At 39.9% G+C, this 18,778-nt stretch overlaps 1 protein-coding gene across 2 annotated transcripts; it reads left to right on the top strand.

Moving 5' to 3' along the window:
- Window positions 1–472: 472 nt before the first annotated feature.
- ptpn11a (protein tyrosine phosphatase non-receptor type 11a) lies at window positions 473–18,211 on the top strand. Of its 2 annotated transcripts, none has more exons than XM_044173676.1 (16): window positions 473–737; window positions 2,162–2,284; window positions 4,944–5,138; window positions 7,122–7,314; window positions 8,879–8,998; window positions 9,099–9,212; window positions 9,354–9,450; window positions 9,580–9,659; window positions 9,863–10,021; window positions 10,842–10,973; window positions 12,357–12,511; window positions 12,640–12,707; window positions 13,207–13,358; window positions 13,446–13,564; window positions 13,704–13,809; window positions 14,948–18,211. In XM_044173676.1, exons 1-15 carry the CDS (start codon window positions 724–726, stop codon window positions 13,771–13,773), a joined length of 1,791 nt encoding a protein of 596 aa, XP_044029611.1. In that variant the 5' UTR covers window positions 473–723; the 3' UTR covers window positions 13,774–13,809; window positions 14,948–18,211. The 2 variants fall into 2 exon arrangements, with proteins under 2 accessions (XP_044029611.1, XP_044029609.1); XM_044173674.1 differs by having other exon boundaries at window positions 475–737; window positions 9,580–9,677.
- The last annotated feature ends 567 nt before the right edge of the window (window positions 18,212–18,778 follow it).

Here is an 18,778-nt window from a genome sequence, read left to right as displayed (position 1 = left end):
GATTAATTCCGGTTCCTACAGAATAATAACAACTTTATTTGATATATTATAGAATAGTAAATATCCTGATTAATAACATGTAGTTTTTTGTTGTTGCAGCTGTGAATTTGATTTCAGTTCCGGGTTATCTCCTCCTCTACTTTTAGTTTTGAGATGATTGTGCGATCATGTGATTTGTGCGGTCTCCGCGGTGGGCTCCTGGATGTTTTCGGTGTGACGCCGGTGCGCGGATCCCAGTGCGGCGCACCCTTCGAGGGGCCTCGGCGAACTCTCCGGAGACCCTCCGCTCCGCTCTACCGCTTTAGTCACAAAACAAGCTGTTAATGAGCATGCGCGAAGTGAAAGTGATAGGACTCCTTCATTTATGTCCCACTGTTTGCCGGACGGGCCGAGCTCCGTGGCTTTATTTAAACGGGGCGAGGCGGCAGCGAAGAACGGCCGCTTAGGGTGTAAAAATCCGCGCACCCTCTATTTTGTCGCATGTTTGGTGACGTCCAATAATCGACTTGCTCTGAAGTCTCCGGGGCCGAGGCCTACAGACTTTTTCTTTTGTAACGCTCGCTCTTCAATTTTAGTTTCAATGCCTAGATTTCGGTGCCCGTTTTGACCGGGTGTGAACCGATGAAGCACTTTATCCTGTGATCGAAGCAGAAACGGTCGGAAACGTTAGCCAGCTAACTGTAGCTACTGCTAACTGCCAGCGAGGAAGTGAGGAACGAAAAAATGACATCTCGGAGGTAAGAGGGGCTGTCTGGAAAACAACGTCTGCTGATTATGTTAGCTGAGCCAGCTAACTTTAACTAAACTCAGCTGTTCTGGATGTTGGTATGTCCGTAAACAAGCTCTTGAGTGTGCCGACGTTTGTGGAAAAATAAAAAAACTGTTGGCAGTGGAATAGCTAGCTAAGGACCGCTTCACTTAGCATACACCGGCAACTTAACGTTAGAGCCCGGTCAGAAGATGTTTAGTAAACACCGTCAACGCTGTAACACTTAGGAGTTTGATAGCAGTGTAGATGCCATGTGTATATAGTAGAAAGTAGTTACAGGAGTTGAATTACAATATGGAGAAACAGAATGACAATATTAGGTAAATAAAGCGCAAACACATAATTTAAGTTTAATTATAATAAGTTAAAGACTACAAAACCTCTTCAGTACCGCGAAGACGCGGAAAGAGGACAGACTACTTGTGCACATCTTGAGGCAACACTCATTTTCACACAGAGGGAGACAACATGCAGTGTCAGGACAGTTGTGAACAAAGACAAACACTGAGTCTCTTGGAGGATGAAGGTCTGTCTGAATGAAGCACAGACATGAACCTAACCGACAGACAGGTGCTGATGGCAAATACTGAGGAAGAGAAAAGTGGGGAGAGTTAGCACACGTGTTTGTAATATATTTTTTATGTATATTATGTTTCTTGGTCAGGGGTGTGTATGTATGTGTGTGTGTTCTGTGTTTTACTTGGCTGCAAGAAAAAGTTCCCCTTGGAAACAAAGAAGTTGAAATCTGCCATACTTGAAATAATTGTGCAATATTTTGTGTATTACTCCGGTGCGATATTTAGTTTTTCCTATTTATTGATATTATTCATACCTCCATTACTGCTGTGCAATATCTTAATAATCTCAATAAGCTACACTTAACTCGACAGTACATGCACCACTACTTATTACTTATATTACTACATTGTATTATTATACCGTATTATTATCATCATCAACCGGTAAACCCACTTGGTACTTCACACTTATTTTATACTTATACCCACCTGGTTCTTAATTTATTTTCTGACCTGTTTTATAGTGTATTGTATTTTTTGCTAGTACTTTCTCCTGTGCGCACTGGCGTAAAGGCGAGCTGCTGTAACAAAGAGTTTCCCTTCGGGGATCAATAAAGTATTTCTGATTCTGAAAGGTGTCGTTATGGTGCAACTGCAGGTTTTGCAAAAATCAAATGCAAAAACTGCCGCGCACACTCACTGCTTTTTTGTTTTGTTTTGTTGCATTGTCAGAATTATTTTCAAATAAAGTGGCAGAAAGTAAATACACTGTAGAGGAAGTAAAGGAAAGAAAATATAGTAAATGAGGAGAGACTTTGGTCACAGCCTTGGACTACACACTTGTTTTTTAATCATTGTTTTACTCCTCTTTCAGGTGGTTTCACCCCAACATCACAGGTGTGGAGGCCGAAAACCTCCTTCTGACTCGTGGAGTGGATGGGAGCTTTTTAGCCAGACCCAGTAAGAGTAACCCAGGAGACTTTACCCTCTCAGTACGGTAAGTGATGGCATTTGTGAGACAATACAACGCAGCACACGCTACAGGATACACTATGATACTGTGTCAACCATTTCAAGCATCCAAATAAAGCCTCTGGGTCTCTCTACTACCGTATGTGAGGGGTGACAGTAAAAAGGAAAGAACCACCACTTGAGCGCCGACTTTTCTGAGAGCATTGGCTTCGTGGTTTTACATCGGGCTCTCTCTATTTTTAAAGTAGTATTGTTGCCTCTACTTTAGTAGGTGTGCATGTCTGAAAGGCTTTGAATAGAAGCTGCTACTTCATGGTTTTTATTGTTACTAGTTTCAGTTTTGACTTTATTTAATAGTCTTTTCAAAAGTAGGCTTTGTAAGTTTTAAACAGAATAGCCATCAACGAGTTTTAAAGGTGTGATTCCTGAGAAGGAAAAAAGAAAATGTTCTCTAATGCTGTTAAATGCTTGTTTACATCAATAACGTTTGTAAACATAGCAGTTAAAATGGCCGATATGTTGTTATGATAAGCTGAGGATCAGACAAATTGTCCCATCATAACTCAGTTATTATTATTCAAACTATAAGCAACAGTTATGGAGCTCTAACAGCTGATGCTTTTTAACAAGATAAAAAGCATCAGAAGATGGGGAAAGTGTTCGTTTGTGTAAACAACATTATGATTTTCTTTCAACTGAATGTTAAATTATACCTACTTTGCTTTTAGGAGACCAGTCTGTTGGCTAGCTTACTCAGTGCTGCACTAATCAATATTTTTATGATAAAGGGATCAAATGACTATAAAGGGGTCTCTGGTAGTGACGAACCCACAGAGAATTATCACCCGACTCTGCAGCTGAGCTCTACAGAGTATTTTGGTCTATTTCTGTCAGTTTTGTTTCCAGCAGCAGCTGTTTTGAGCTAAAAAATGCAGATCAGCACTAAACTAACAGACAAAGTTAGCGACTAGCTGATGAACATTTAGCAACTTAAGACCCAGATATTTCCCTTGGTGGAGATCAAACCAGAGCTAAAATGAGAGTAAATATTTGACTTGCATTTATCAGGTGGACAAAACACGATTCCAAATGAATGATAATGTTGCTCTGGGTCTGCTGCATGTGTGAATAGGCAATTGTTTCCTTATACATTTGACGTAACAACTTTATCAGGTGATATGGTGTCGCAGTCAGTGTTGTGTTTTCAGTTTGTTCTGTTGTCCCCAAGGAGCCTGACAGATCAATTAATGCAGCTTTAAATGTGCTGTAGTATTCACACGATTAAATGATGCTGGAATAATAATTTAAGTTCCCCTCACTGACTTCTGCTCCATCTTTAGATGATGGGAAACCAGCATTATCCAAAGAAGGAAGACCAGCCTTTTACTAATAGAAAAAGAAAAAGTTTGTGGTTTTATCTCGAGGGCCTGTCGAGTCATAAATTGTTAAGATGAAGTATCATTAACTCAGTTTAGCTGATGTAGCCAATGTTATTTTTGTAACAGTCTCATATTTTAGCCGTACAGTCTCTCATCTCGCCATATTTACTTCCTATGGAAACAAAACAAGTCGTGCTCCTCTTGTGGAAACGGAGACATTTCCACAGGGAGAGTAGTCCCAGCTGGTTCACATGTCTCTCTTTCTTTTTGTGCATATTCTGCCAGACTTAACCATAAGTCATTCAAAGTTACATGCTACTAAGCTTCAGATCAGCCACAAGTTCTCCTTTTTTCTATTTTCCGAGATAATGGTGGTCACCTACAATGACTCAACACAGTTTATGCTGTCTATCTGGTTTGTGTCACAAAAACGTGGTGTTTTCCTTTTAAGATCCACATTTTGCAAACGTTGATCTCAGTGCCGTCGCTCTGCTTTTTCTATATTTTTACAGCTTTTTTTTTTTGTCTTTCACCTCTTTCAAATAACAGATGGGTCCCATGTTGTTAGTGGTGCATGTGACTCGGTGTTGAACTATTTATCACTTAGCTTATTTTAATCATAATACACGCACTCTGCATCAGAAGGGCTGGAGGATACAAAACTAATAATGATGCAATTAGGACTGCAACTAAGGATTATTTTCATTTTCAATTAATCTTCTGGTTATTTTCTCAATTAATCGTAGGTATCATGAAGTGAAAATGTGAAAAATGTCGTCAAGTTGCTTGTTTTGTCCGACCAACAGTCCAGAACCCAAAGATGTTCAGTTTAAAGTCTCATAAGACACAGAAAAGCAGCAAATCCTCACATTTGAGGAGCTGGATCTTGGTAATGTTTGGCCTTTTTGCTTAAAAAATGACAATAGATTATTAAAATTGTTGCAGATCGATCAATTAATCGCTTGATTAACTAATTCATCTCTAGATGCAATTATAAAGTATTCTGTTGGACCAGCCTACTGAGGATATGTGGACTCATTATGACTTTGCAGCACTGATATATTTAGAGTCCTCCACATTTAACTAAATAAACACGAACATTGGCTTATCTAATGTATAAATAATACCACACTGACTGCTTATGTGAGATTGAGTGAGATGATACTTTACATAGTGTTTTTACAAATTAATTGGAATTTTTTTTAAGGAACATAAACTTCCTGTTGGAGTCTATTTGCGTCCCTGATGACGATGTTGTTGCCCCTGGTGGCAACATGTCTCTAAATGATTGTGCTTTTTCTGCAGGCGAAATGGAGCCGTCACCCACATTAAGATCCAAAACACAGGAGACTACTATGACCTTTATGGTGGGGAGAAGTTTGCCACTCTGGCAGAGCTGGTGCAGTATTACATGGAGCATCACGGGCAACTGAAAGAGAAAAACGGAGATGTTATTGAGCTCAAGTATCCACTCAACTGCGCGGACCCCACCTCAGAGAGGTGAGTGATGACGGAGGGTGTTATATTTTTGTGCTTGAATATCCATATTTTCTGAGCTCTTGAATATATTGTGGATTTTGCAGGTCTGTAACAAGTAGATAAGTTGCTGTCAGCCACATTGAATAACCAGATTTAAGATCCTTTTAAATTTTGCTGAAGGCTAAAAACCCATCCTTAAGTTACCCAACTAATATGCTACATATCATTAACTAGACTTATTGCGAAAAATGTACTTTTCCTTGCTACAAAAGAGGAACTGACTGTGTAGTGGTTATAGACCCTGTGGCAAACTATGTTCCCATAACATTTATTTATAGCATTTTGTTTTCCCCATATAAAATATGTACACATTTAACTGCCAGCTGCTTAGTTATCCAAGGAAAATATGTACCAGAAAAAATATATAATAACACATTATATACCCCCCACAAATTAAATCAGGGATTCTCGCATAGTTTTATAATGGAGGCGCTCCGCCTCGTCTAAAATAAAGTGCACTTCCACTAAGGTCAGACGAAATTATTACATTTTTGTGAAATATTATTATATTAGATCTATTAAGCTTCAGGAAAAATGAGCAGTGGTGCTACATCACACAGCAAAGGGCCACGTATTTAATGAGTGAGGTGGCTGATACGTTGACAACTCGATGAGATATGTCAGGATGTATCTGATTCAGCTCAGCAGGCGATTGATTGATTGGCCGACCGACCACATTGTACGTTCACTTCGCAGTAATTAATCAGCGTGCATCAATGCATGCAGAAGCATGTCACAATGTCTGGAATAAAGGAAACCATCTAGGTTGGGGAAAAAAAGTAGAGACAAAAAGCTCAATTAGTCATCGGGTGGTGACAAAACTCAGAGCTGCACTGCAGGTCAAACACTGCATAAGGCTTTTTAATAAAAGATTTAATCTGGAGATTATTTTCTCGAGTAATTGATTGATCTGATCTTGATCTGTAATATATCAGAATACTGAAAAATGTCCGTCACAGTTTCACAGATCCCAGTGTTCAAATATCTTGTTTTGTCCACCTAACAGTCCAAACCCCAAAGATATTCAGTTAATTATCATAGAAAAATAAGAAAACCAGCAAATATTCATATTTCAGAAGCTGGAACCTGGGTATTTTTTTGCATTTTGGCTTAAAGAGTCACTAATAAATTATCAAAATGGTTGCAGATTAAGTTTCTGTTGAATGACTAATCAATTGTTTGACTAATTATTTCAGCTCTGCTTCCATAATGATTGCTGTTGCTTTGTTTAATTGTCATGCTGCAGTGAAAGGATTTTGGGCTTTTAGCTACAGTTTTGTGCTGCAGCTGCTACCTGAGGATTAGATATATTTTGGGCATTTTAGTATGAAAGCAAGAAAATAAAACCGTTATTACCCCAACCTGCTGAGTTTTACTGGAATTGGGTCTTTATAGTTGTTGTAATGTTCATCTACAGACGAACGCCAGCTTCTAAGAGTCGGCCTCGGTAACGTCCGGTTGCAGCAGCGAGGAGGCTGAAGCAACTCACAGCAAAACATTCTTGTAGCTACATTTTGCCATTAAAACCAGCTGCATATAAAATACAGATGAGTTATTCTCATGAGGTATTGATATGCAGAACTAAAGTCAGATTTCATATTTACTCTCTGTACCATAAGAAATTGGACATGACTTTTGACAAACATACACACAATCTTTACTGTACTTTCACACAAAAGTCAAAACATTTTACAATAATCTCAAACAATAAACAAAAATTTAAGCTTTGGCGTTAATGTAATGTCTTTGACCATTGATTAACCATGCTTGAAAACAATACACATCCTTGCTTACTTCATGTAAACAAAGAAAGGGATGCCATAAAGTAATAAGTTCATCCCAATCACCATTGGCAGCAGGTGTTTCATGATGTGAAGTATTCTTAAGTGAGTCGAGTCCGGTCATAACAGACAGTATTTTACTGTTGTGTATAATTTTTGCCAGATGGTTCCACGGACACTTGTCAGGCAGGGAGGCGGAGAAGCTGCTGACGGAGAAAGGGAAGAACGGCAGCTTCCTGGTGAGAGAGAGCCAGAGCCACCCGGGGGATTTCGTTCTGTCAGTCCGTACTGGAGATGACAAGACAGACAGCAGTGACAGCAAACCTAAAGTCACTCACGTCATGATCCGTTGCCAGGTAAACACCTCTGCCTTCATACATCCTGTCTGTTACAGCAGAATATTTAGAAATTGAGTATTACTGCTAAGTGTGTGTGTGTGTGTGTGTACTACTGCAATGTGTGCAGTTGCTAATACTGCCCAGCTACATTAAAACGCTTTCGGTGATGGTGTGATTCTGACTGATACAGGTGTTAAGATGAGCTACTGTATCCCTACAAGGATCCAGATGTTTTTATTGCTGTTCTCGGGTTTAGGAGGGCATGCTGTTTCTTTAGTTTGCAACTGGACAGCCGCTGATGTTTTGATTGCACATTTCAAAGACTTCAGTCAGTCAAAGTATTGCTGTGACAGCAGAGCGGGAGGAGAGGGAATATTACACAAAGTGATGCGTCCTTGTTTTCAAAATAATTGAATTGAGCTGGAGTTTCCCATAACCTGAACCTCTAAGAACCTGTAATGATTTGGTTCTAGGTTCTTCTTTGTGCTTCCACTGTGTTTTACAAACGTTTTGGATATATGTCATTGAAAAGGCGCCACTGGGACAAACGTCATCATTTCCATGAACTGTTTGGTAGACAAGTGCAGTCGTGGGACAGACAACAATGGAATTAGTGCGGCTAATATTGATTTTCTTTCATGTTTACACATAATGACTTTTAAACGACCGTATCATTAAAGTAATGATACTCACCCCGCAGTAGGAGGTCGACAGACTGGCACCAGACCAGCCCCTGCTGACAGACTCTCCAGAGCCAGCTGCGTCTTTCAAGACAGGTAGCTGCCCTGAAGGATGCATTAGCAGCTGCTGGTGCCGCTCTCTCTCTGTTCTGAACCGTCTATCCAGCCCTCTGTTTGATTCTCTCCTCAATCGGAAGGATTGAGGAGGAGGAAGATGGAGGAAATCCTGGAAAATGTGGCAGAGAACAGACGGCGTGATGCAGCGCAGTCATTTCAAATCAAATATAATAGAGAAGTGGCGTTTCATCACACTCCCCTGCTACTTAGTAGGAAAATAGCTCATTACTGGAAATGTTACACAAGATTTTGGAAAATAGATAGGCTACTCGAACATTACTGGGAAATGTAATTTAACTAGTAGCATACTCCCCTAAACTGTGCAAAGGATCTACAGTTTACAGGGTCAAATGCGTAACAAGGCAGCAAAACATACATTTCAAAATTTCTATTTAGGAGGATTTAGTATGTCCTTCGGAGCAACGCCTAAATGTAGTTCCAGGAACTCGTCCCCAAAGCGGAGAACAGCAGAATCAAAAGCAGAACCTGTGACACTGGCTACACCTTAAGTTACGGGTCATCAAGTTCCCGTAGTGGAAGAAGTCTGAAACCAATCAACATGAAACTATTTGTATTTATTAACTGAAGGCAGTAGCTTCCATGAGAAGGTTGTGGAAGGGGAGAAATCTAATTACTGATCTCTTGAAAGTATACATTTACAGTGTCTTCTGTGATTTCTCGGAGTCACCTGGTTTCTTGTGCATTTAAATGTTTCGGTTGTCTTTTAAAATGGCGAGACTGGCCTGTTGTACTTGTCGCTCATTTGGCTGTGGCTTCTTCTTTAGCATGACCTGAAGTACGACGTGGGTGGAGGGGAGAAGTTTGACTCCCTTACCGACTTGGTAGAGCACTACAAAAAGAACCCTATGGTGGAAACTCTGGGCACTGTGCTTCAGCTCAAACAGGTACCTCCCATGTCTGTTTTATTTTATTTTTTTTCACCGTAAGCTAAAGCAGCGTTTTCCTGATTGTAATTTCTGTGCTGACTCCTGTTCTCCTCCCCAGCCCCTGAACACTACTCGTATTAACGCCGCAGAGATTGAAAGTCGAGTTCGGGAGCTGAGCAAACTAGCGGAGGCCACAGACAAGGTCAAACAGGGCTTCTGGGAAGAATTTGAGGTGAGTGGTCCTGTCGTTGTGTAATTCTGCAGCTCACCTGTGTGTTTTGTGTGAATTCTTTACCATACGAAAACAACATGCATTGTTGGTTGGAAATAGCATGTGGAGATTTGACTCTCTTCTCCTTTTTTTTTCATCCAGACCTTGCAGCAACAAGAGTGCAAGCTGCTCTACAGTCGCAAAGAGGGCCAGAGAGCAGAGAACAAAAACAAGAACAGATACAAGAACATTCTGCCTTGTGAGAAACCCCGACTGCTCTTTCGCTACAAAGACCTTTACGACCTTAACAACCTTACAGTTCAACAGGCTTCACCTGAGGGGATTTTTAAAGGCAACTAACTGTAATTGTTTTTCTTTCTGTTTCCAGTCGACCACACTCGTGTGGTGCTGAAAGACAGGGACCCGAATGAGCCAGGCTCTGACTACATCAACGCCAATATCATCATGGTAGTATCTGCTGTCATGGTAAACTCACTTCATCCTCAGGGACACACACTCTCACACACACACACATAATTTTTTTCTGTATTTGATAATTTGTAGATTGTTCTGCTCAGTCAGTTTGTGCTCTTGTTTTGACTCCATGTGCTGTATTTCTGTTCGTACTGAGTATTCAGCTAACGGCCATGTCGGCCTCTGTGTGTGTGCAGCCGGAGCTGGACTCTAAGTGTAACAGCACCAAGGTGAAGAAAAGCTACATCGCCACTCAGGGCTGTCTGCAGAACACCATCAGTGACTTCTGGAGGATGGTGTTTCAGGAGAACTCTCGAGTCATTGTCATGACCACCAAAGAGGTGGAGAGAGGAAAGGTAAGCAAAACGTGACATACTGAAAGGTGACTTACTCTCAGTCCACCCTAAAACCATTAATACTGGTTTTAAAACATTTTGTAGTCCTGTTCTCATTATTCCTGAAGTTAACAAGCTAAGCACAGAATGTGGGACTTTGTTGCATTAATATATTTCCAATGCAGCTACAATTTATTAATATCAAACTGGAGTCTCATAAGTGCTACTCATGATTATTTTCATTATCAATGAATCTCTTGATTATTTTCTCGATTTTAATTGTTTGGTCCATAAAATGTAAGAAAAAAGTGAAAAATACCCATCACAATTTTCCAGAGCCAAGGCGATGTCTTCAGATAGCTTGTTTAGTCCAAAAACCAAAGATAATCAGTTTACAATCACAGAAGACAAAGACAACCAGCAAATAATCACATTGGAGAAGCTGGAACCAGAGATTTTTTGACCACGAAAACTTGCTTTCAAATGATACATATTTCTCTATAACATTAAATATTCATGACTTAATAACCAACAATCAGTTATTTTATTGTCTACACTCAGCTAATCTGCTCCATCAGGCCTGTGAGGGTGTGGTTTGACCAGATTTGATTGACAGTGGCCTGGCAACAGAAGTAAACAATCCCACACGTCATCCCATTTAGATTCAGACGTAAATAACTACAACTGTCCTAACTTTGGTAGAAAACGGAGTGTTCTTATAGGATCCCATCACTCAGAGCTGATTAAGATATAGATTGATTTTCTTCAAGTTTCAGCTCTATTCACTGGACAGCAGCTTCAACGGAAACATGACAAAGTGAATGTTATTGTGTCTCAACAGAGTAAGTGTGTGAAGTACTGGCCGGACATGTCGGCTCTGAAGGAGTACGGTGCGATGCGTGTTCGCAATGTCAGAGAGACAGCTGCACACGATTACATCTTAAGAGAACTCAAACTGTCCAAAGTTGGACAGGTAAGTTGTATTTGTGTGTATACATATGGATAAACCAAGTGGAAGATTATACTTGTCACTGTAATGTAAGTGTATTAATTGATTTTCATTGTTTAAGAAAATTCTAAACATTTTGGAATTTATCTTATCACATTGGGGGAAACATCATTTCTAACAGGTGTTGTTTATCTGTTTATCAGTTTTTAACCTGTAAAATAAAAACAAAATAGTAAAATCCAGTTCTATAGATGCAGTTTCACTAGATGGCACTAATGGACGTTGGAAGTGTACATTTTAAATTAACGTTATCATTGCGCTGCTGTTGTTTACCAGCTGCACTAAACAGATGCATGTGGGCTGTTCTTTTGGACCAGTCCGAGATTATTGCCACATATGCTCTTCAAAATATCTCTCGTGTTAGATTTGTTTTTAAATGCTGCATTTTCAAGTGAAGGGTGTTTTGAGTTTAAGCAGTCATTTGAGTTTAAACCTTATTGTTTTCGTTCATTTATCTTTGACTGTTGAATGGTAATTAATCCAAAAGCTATATTTAGTACTTTATCAACACGTCCATGTGCACTACACAGCCAACAAACCACAATACTGCCAAAAGAAAATACTTTTTACATGTTCAGATAGATAGACAGACAAAAAGCTTAAAATAATCGAAAAATCCTTTCTTTCAAAATATTTATCCACAAACATTGAATTAAAATCTCTTCACATCATTAAAGGATTCGCCGATATTCATTATTTGTCTTATTGTCAACAAATCCCATGAAAATACTCAAACACACAATACTTGTTAGTAGGATACATTCATTGTAAGTGTATCCAAAGCCTGAACCTTCTTCCTCCTCGGAGCCACAGAGCTCCATTGTTGTCCAAAAACTATTAAAAACACATCAGCGAGCCGCACTGTTGCACTGGGTGACATGTTCCTTTATCTCCATGAACACACACACTGTAGTTTGTTCTGACTCAGTCCCACACACACCGTCCTGCTACCCCAAACACTCACTACAGCACCACATGTGGATTCATCCGCCGCTGAAAATAGTCCACAACAAATGCACTATTTCCTCCTGTTTGAGTAAAGTTTGCTGAAAACTACACAAATTATTTAGCCTTTTTAAAAAAAAAAAAGAAAAGAAAAATAAAGTAAATATTCGAGACCTGACCGAGGAACCAATGGACAGGCTCGGGAGGTTGGAAAGCACTGAGAGATGGACTAACACATTGTGGGTTTTGTTTTTTTCATTGGATTTGTTGACACTAACAAAAGTATGGAATATCTCCAGCCTTACCATTTAAGAACCTCAATATTCATGTAATTAAACCGTATTAAAGCTCTCTGGTGATACACTGTATGTTAAAAGTTGATCTCCGCTTGTGTGTTTTCAGGGCAACACAGAACGTACAGTGTGGCAGTACCACTTCAGGGCCTGGCCGGACCACGGAGTCCCCACTGACCCAGGCGGTGTACTCGACTTCTTAGAGGAGGTCAACCTGAAACAGGAGAGCATACTGGACGCTGGGCCTATAGCGGTACACTGCAGGTACACACACACACACACACACACACACACACACACACACTTAATAAATGAGCCATGAATCCTCTGTAACAGACACCATAAGTTAGCATGGAGCTGTAAACTCAAAGACTTTCTCTTCTGTTCTTCAGTGCAGGGATCGGGCGGACAGGAACGTTTATAGTGATTGACATCCTGATAGATGTGATCAGAGAAAAAGGTGAGTCTGCATGGTCCACGCACAAGCCCCATTTGCACTTGTCATTTCAAGTGTCTTGTATCCGGATAAAATCTTTTACACTTGGCCAGATCGCAAAACAATCTGTCTTGGTTTTCCTGGGCTCTCCTCCAGTCCAGAGAGTGGTGGTAATGCACCTGAAGCTGTTTGGTAACTGCCAAAAACACCAGACGAACTTTAGTAGTTTAGTTAAAGCAATGATAGTTTAGCAGCTAGCTAACATCTTCACAGGCTCTCACTCAGGCCGCTGTATTTTAGAGTCATAATGTCGGTTTTGATAACTTTGCGATTCATTGCCCTATCGGATAGCTATCCGATCTGTCAAAGACACATGAAGCGACTTAGTATAAATGGGTTCACACACACACACACACACACACACACACGTATCTGAATATCTAGTATCCACCCAGTTTACCTCAAGGGTTATGTTACCAATGCTAAGGATGTACAAGTGTAAAATATTGTTTTCATGCTGCAGGGGTGGACTGCGACATCGACGTGCCAAAGACCATCCAGATGGTTCGTTCTCAGCGCTCTGGGATGGTGCAGACTGAGGCGCAGTACAGATTCATCTATATGGCTGTACAGCACTACATAGAAACATTGCAGAGACGCATAGAGGAGGAACAGGTGTGCAGCAGACAACACCTTACTTTTTCATCTTTGCTTTTTTTTTCTGCCCCCGTCTCTAACCTTCCTCTGTTTTCTCCTCTGCAGAAAAGTAAGATTAAAGGGCGCGAGTACACCAACATTAAGTACTCTTTGTCTGACCTGACTGGAGGAGAGCAGAGCCCTTTGCCTCCTTGCACTCCTATTCCCACTCCCACCTGCACAGAGTAAGTAATGCTGTTAGTAAAGTGCTGCTGCAGGAGGCTGTTTAACTGTTTACATTTAAATGACTTTTTGCATCCTTGTTAAGAAAACCTTGTCACTAGTTCCTCATTGAAGTGTGTGTGTGTGTATATGTGTTGGCAGGATGAGGGACGACAGCTCCAGAGTGTATGAGAACGTGGGCCTGATGCAGCAGCAGAAGAGCTACAGATGAGATTCACCTTTGACCACAGTGCTCTATCAGTTCCAGGTAAATTAAATAACATGCAGCTCATCTAGAAAGAAGTACTATACTGTAGATTCTCAAGTAAAAATTGGTATTCATGTTGTTGCTGGGAAAAACAGTGGCCGGATATTTAATAAAGGCATTGAAGGGGGTTTGAATCAGCACAACAGTCATGTCTTACTCACCACTCTGCTGCTCTCAGTGTCTCTTTTTGAAACTGCATTAGTCAGTATTTTTTATATGAACAATGGGTCAAATAACTAGGTGTAATGTGAAAGGGGCTGCTAATTCCCCTACTGTGCAGAGTCCCTCTGCTCTACGGAGCGTTTTAACATCTTTCAGGTCATTGTTTTGGTTGTTCGGCCGTGCGTCTTTTCTAGCCACAATAGGCAGCAGTTTTCAGCAAAAAAAGCAGTAAAAACCCCACTGTACACTACCTGCACTACACAAAACAGCACACAGACAAACTTAAGGACGAGCTGGTGAACATAGCGAAGCAGCTAAAGAGTCAGATATTTCCCTCAGGAGTTGGTGGAGACGAAAGAGCTCAAAGGGAAATTGCCAGGTAGCCAGAAACACGACTCCAAATGAACGCTAATGTTGCTCTGTGTGTGCTGAATGTGTAAATAAGCAACTGTTTGCTAACACGTTCCCCGTAAGAACTTCAAAGGTGATAGATAATATGTCAGATTTTGTGTTTTCAGCTTTCACCTCAATTGGCAAAAAAAAAAAAAAAAATCTGTTTTCAACTAAGAAATACTGATCTCGTTGACAAATTTAAATCTTTTCTACTTTGACATTTTTTTTGTTTGGTCTACTAACACGGCAGATGTTTCACATCAAAAGCCTACCAGGAAAAAGTGAGATCATGCTCTTTGAACCACTGGATGATTTTCAATGTGAAACATCTGTGCAGGAAGTGTAAACTTTCATTGACAGCAGCTTAAGTCCAACTGAAAAAAAATACATCTTACTAAAATATGATGAAATGTACTTAGAAAACAGGGGAAATTAGGAATAAAGCCTGGTTTGTAATATAAGCCAGTTTCAAGTAAAGGCCTGGTTCTCTCTGCAGGTGAGGTAAATAAAGTATTAAAGTATTTGAGAATTTACGCTAATTAATCACATTTCCAATTTATTTTTTTCTTTCTGTCTCCTTTAGGATCTTGATACCTGACAGTTTTTTCGCCAGCCACACCTTGACGCCTGAGACTTGACCGTAATGACATGGAACAATGGAAAAACACACACACACACACAAAAACAAAAACGTGAGAGAGACCAGACACCAGGGTCCTCCTGTTCTCGCTCATCTTACATGAACATTTGCCCTCTAGTTGAATTCTAAACCACTGTGATCATCAGAAGAGCCTTTGAGAAGCCTAACATGCTAAATCCCCTACTAAACCACAGTTTGGGTTTAGCCTTTGTAAATCTCACCCCAACAAGGGCTGCCAACAGCGAGCACTCTCCTCAGAGGGAACAACCTAGCTAACCTTTGCTCATCTCTCATTTTTCTATGTATTGGTTTTTTTTTTTTTTTTTTTTTTTTTTTATTAACCAAAGGAAGATTATGTAGATTGTTTGTAGATGGAAGTGAGGAGTTTTCTGAAAAAGGCCTGTGCCAAAATCACGAATGATTTCACCCACATTTCTCAGCCAATTAAGTCTCTATTCGGCCTGTTAAGCCTTTAAAGCAGTGGGAGACGAGACCTTATTTGTGTACAAAAGTGGGGCAAAATTTCCAGTGACTATTGTCTAGTTTTCACTATATAGAGTAATGTTTCTGAATGAAGAAATATTGGCATCGTAGTGTAATACCATATTTACTGTTTATTTGTAATCCACTGACTTCTAAACATAAATTCCTTGTTTGTTTTTTTGCACCAGAACTGCCTCGAAGACAAACTTTAATCCAGGCTGTTCGGAGTGTGTAATTAACTTTTTTGTTGTCAAGTTTAATGTGCTTTTGTTTGGATGCACAGTGTCTGTTAGTTAACCATTCCTGAGCTCAAGCCGAATGCCCTTATTGCTGCACTTTTATTTAGCAGCATAACAGTTACAGTCAAGCCTTGATTCACCTGTTGGATTTATAAATAATCTAATCTGGGGTTTAGAGAGGAGTTGCTGGGGGGGGGGCACATGTTTGATTTTCACCCCCCTTCATGCCTGCACTTCTATGTCAAAGCCAGTGTGATGACATATTAAGATTTCAGGGGAGTCTCTTGTGTATCTCAGTTTCAGGCATCGCCACAGACGCACGGCTGCCAAAAAAACTTTGTTTTTTAAGGGTTTTTTTTTAAAAGTGCATATTGCTTTTGTTTTTCATTCTTTCTTGTTTCTTCTTTTTTTTAATTTTTTTTTAAGATGAATGCCTTTTGTGTACCATGGCCTATTTTGAGCACCACATGTACTTAATTTTAAGAGTCACTGTTTTAAGAAGCAATCGCACATCTCTCAGCGTTGGCAGTATAGATAGTCATTGTTGTGGTTATAGATTGTTGGCCCTGTGATAGTCAGCTGGATTCAGTAGTTTGTACACACACACACACACACACACACACACACACACACACAGGTTTCTATAGGAGAGTATTTTCTTGTCTTTCTTTTATTGTTAATCAAAGTAACCATTTAAAGGAACAGTTTGACATTTAGGGAAATTTGCTCATTCACTTTCTTGCAAAAAGGTTAGATGAGAAAATCGGAAGATTGATATCAGCTTAACGGCTGTGTGCTAAATATGAAGCCACAGCCAGCAGCTGATTAGCTTAGCTTCGCTTAGCTTAAAGACTGGGAACAGAGGGAAATAGCTAGCCTGGCTCTGTCCAAAGGTGACGGCAAGACTCCAGGAAGTCACTGCTCCCGGTCAACTTGACATTTTTACATTGATATGCTGGCAGTTGGGGAAATCAGCCTTTCGACGAGAAGATCGATACTACTCTCATGTCTGTATGTTACATATGAAGCTACTGCTAGCAGCTGATTAGCTTAGCGTAGCTTAGCTTAAAGACTTTAAACAGGTGGAAACAGCTGGCCTGGCTCTGTCCAAAGGTAACAAAATACACCTACCAGCAACCCTAAAGCTCACTAATTAACGTAATATCTCGTTTGTTTAATCTGTACAAAAACAGAAATGTAAAAAGTCTTTATGCTAAGCTAATCACCTGCTATCTCTAGCTTCATATTTAGCGTACAGATATGAGAGTGGTATCGATCTTTTCATCCAACTCAGCAAGAAATGCAAATAAGTGTATTTCCCAAAATGTCGAATTATTCCTTTTGTCTTCATCTATACAATCGGCTGCAGTATTTAGGGAAGTCCGATGTTCTGGATCTGTATTATCCTTCTAGTGGGAATCCACAACACTCATTTCAAACATGTGGCCTGAAAGTATTTTCTGTTGTCAAGCCTTCTCAGCTTCTGCACACTTGCTTACCATCGCTACGCCTTGAGGAACTGCAGTCTTGCGATTGAACTTATTGTAACGGCGCTGACTCAGAATCTCTCAATTGAGAAAAGGAAGAAGCGGCTCTCCTCTTTTGTCTTGAGGGACAGTTCTCAACAACCACTGATCCAGGACTGAACAGCCTCTTTCTGTAACATTTAAAAATCATGAAATCAGTGTTTTGTTTTTTTTTCGGGGGCTGCTTCCTCCCACCGGTGGACTCTGCTAACACCCGGCTGCTGCTTCTCAGCAAGTGTTCTTTGAAATTATTCTTCTCCTCCCGGGTGAATGCCATCCACTGACTGAGATCTTCTGTAGTGTGGTGTATTGTATGCAGTTTTATCGTCAAACGGATGAGTTTGTACTTGTGTGTTGTTTCGTGGAGTGCTTGCTTGTGGTGTTTTGTGTCCTGTGGTGAGTGTGTGTGTGTGTGTGTGCGCGTGCAGGGATGTGTTTATGTGCTGTGAGAGTGCGGCTGCCTGTCAGCCATATGTTCTTGGATACTTTATTGTTTTTGTTTTCTTCCCAGATGATAAAACTGTATTCCATTTATTATGTAAGCAATTTAGATGCATAGACGTGCCTTCTATGCATATGCCTATGTGTATGTGATAGCTATTAAAAAAAAAACAAAACAGTGCTCTTTAGTTCCACCGCCATTCAAGAACCTGTAACACTTAAATGTGAATTCTTTCATCCTGAACAAAAAAGGAAAAACGGTGATCGCAATGCAAACAAACTATATTTTTTAACATGTATATTGTACATGAGTACCTGGTAGAGGAGAATGTACTTACTAAAACATATCTACTTGCCAATAAGATATACTGTGTGTATATTCCTACAGCTTTCTCTCTGTGACACAGGGAGGGACCTCTCACAAAGCTTAAGAGGTTTATTGTATGACTTTCAATGCAGTTAACCATGTTAACTTCCTCAATAACAATAAATGGCAGACTCATGCCACATTAAAACAGTGTTTTTTCTTTTTCTTTTATTTAAAATGAAATAAAAACTAGAAAAAAAGGTAAAATACTTTAAGAAGAACTTCTGTGTGCTCGCTGCTGAAAATTTACAGTTGAAACATTTGAAGTAGTTGAAATACTGAAAGATGTTAAAGGGGCATTTAAAATAGAATTACCTCAAAGCTGAAATGGCTGCTCAAATGGAAGTTGAAGTAAAAGAACTGAAAGGAGTGTAAGTGATGAAAAGTGATGAAGCCAGTTGAAACTGTAAAAGCGTAAGCGCTGAATAAGGATGAAGTGTTGAAATGTCAGTAGGAGTAAGAGATGAAAGTTGAAGAGAAAGCAGTTGAAATGTTAGTTGAGGTAAAAGAGATGAAAGCAGTTGAAATGTCAGTTGAAGAATAAGACATGAATGTACTGTATTTGAAATATCTAAGTGATAAACTCAGTTGGAAGACTAAAAAAGATGAAAGCAGCTGAAATGTCATTTGAAGAATGAGATGAAAGCAGTTGAAATGTCAGTTGAGTAATAGATGACAGCAGTTGAAAAGTCAGTAGAAGTAAGAGATGAAAGCAGTT

The sequence above is a fragment of the Siniperca chuatsi genome, linkage group LG18, assembly GCF_020085105.1.
Source record: "Siniperca chuatsi isolate FFG_IHB_CAS linkage group LG18, ASM2008510v1, whole genome shotgun sequence".
Lineage (NCBI taxonomy): Eukaryota > Metazoa > Chordata > Actinopteri > Centrarchiformes > Sinipercidae > Siniperca > Siniperca chuatsi.
This window is presented reverse-complemented; position numbering and strand designations above follow the sequence as displayed.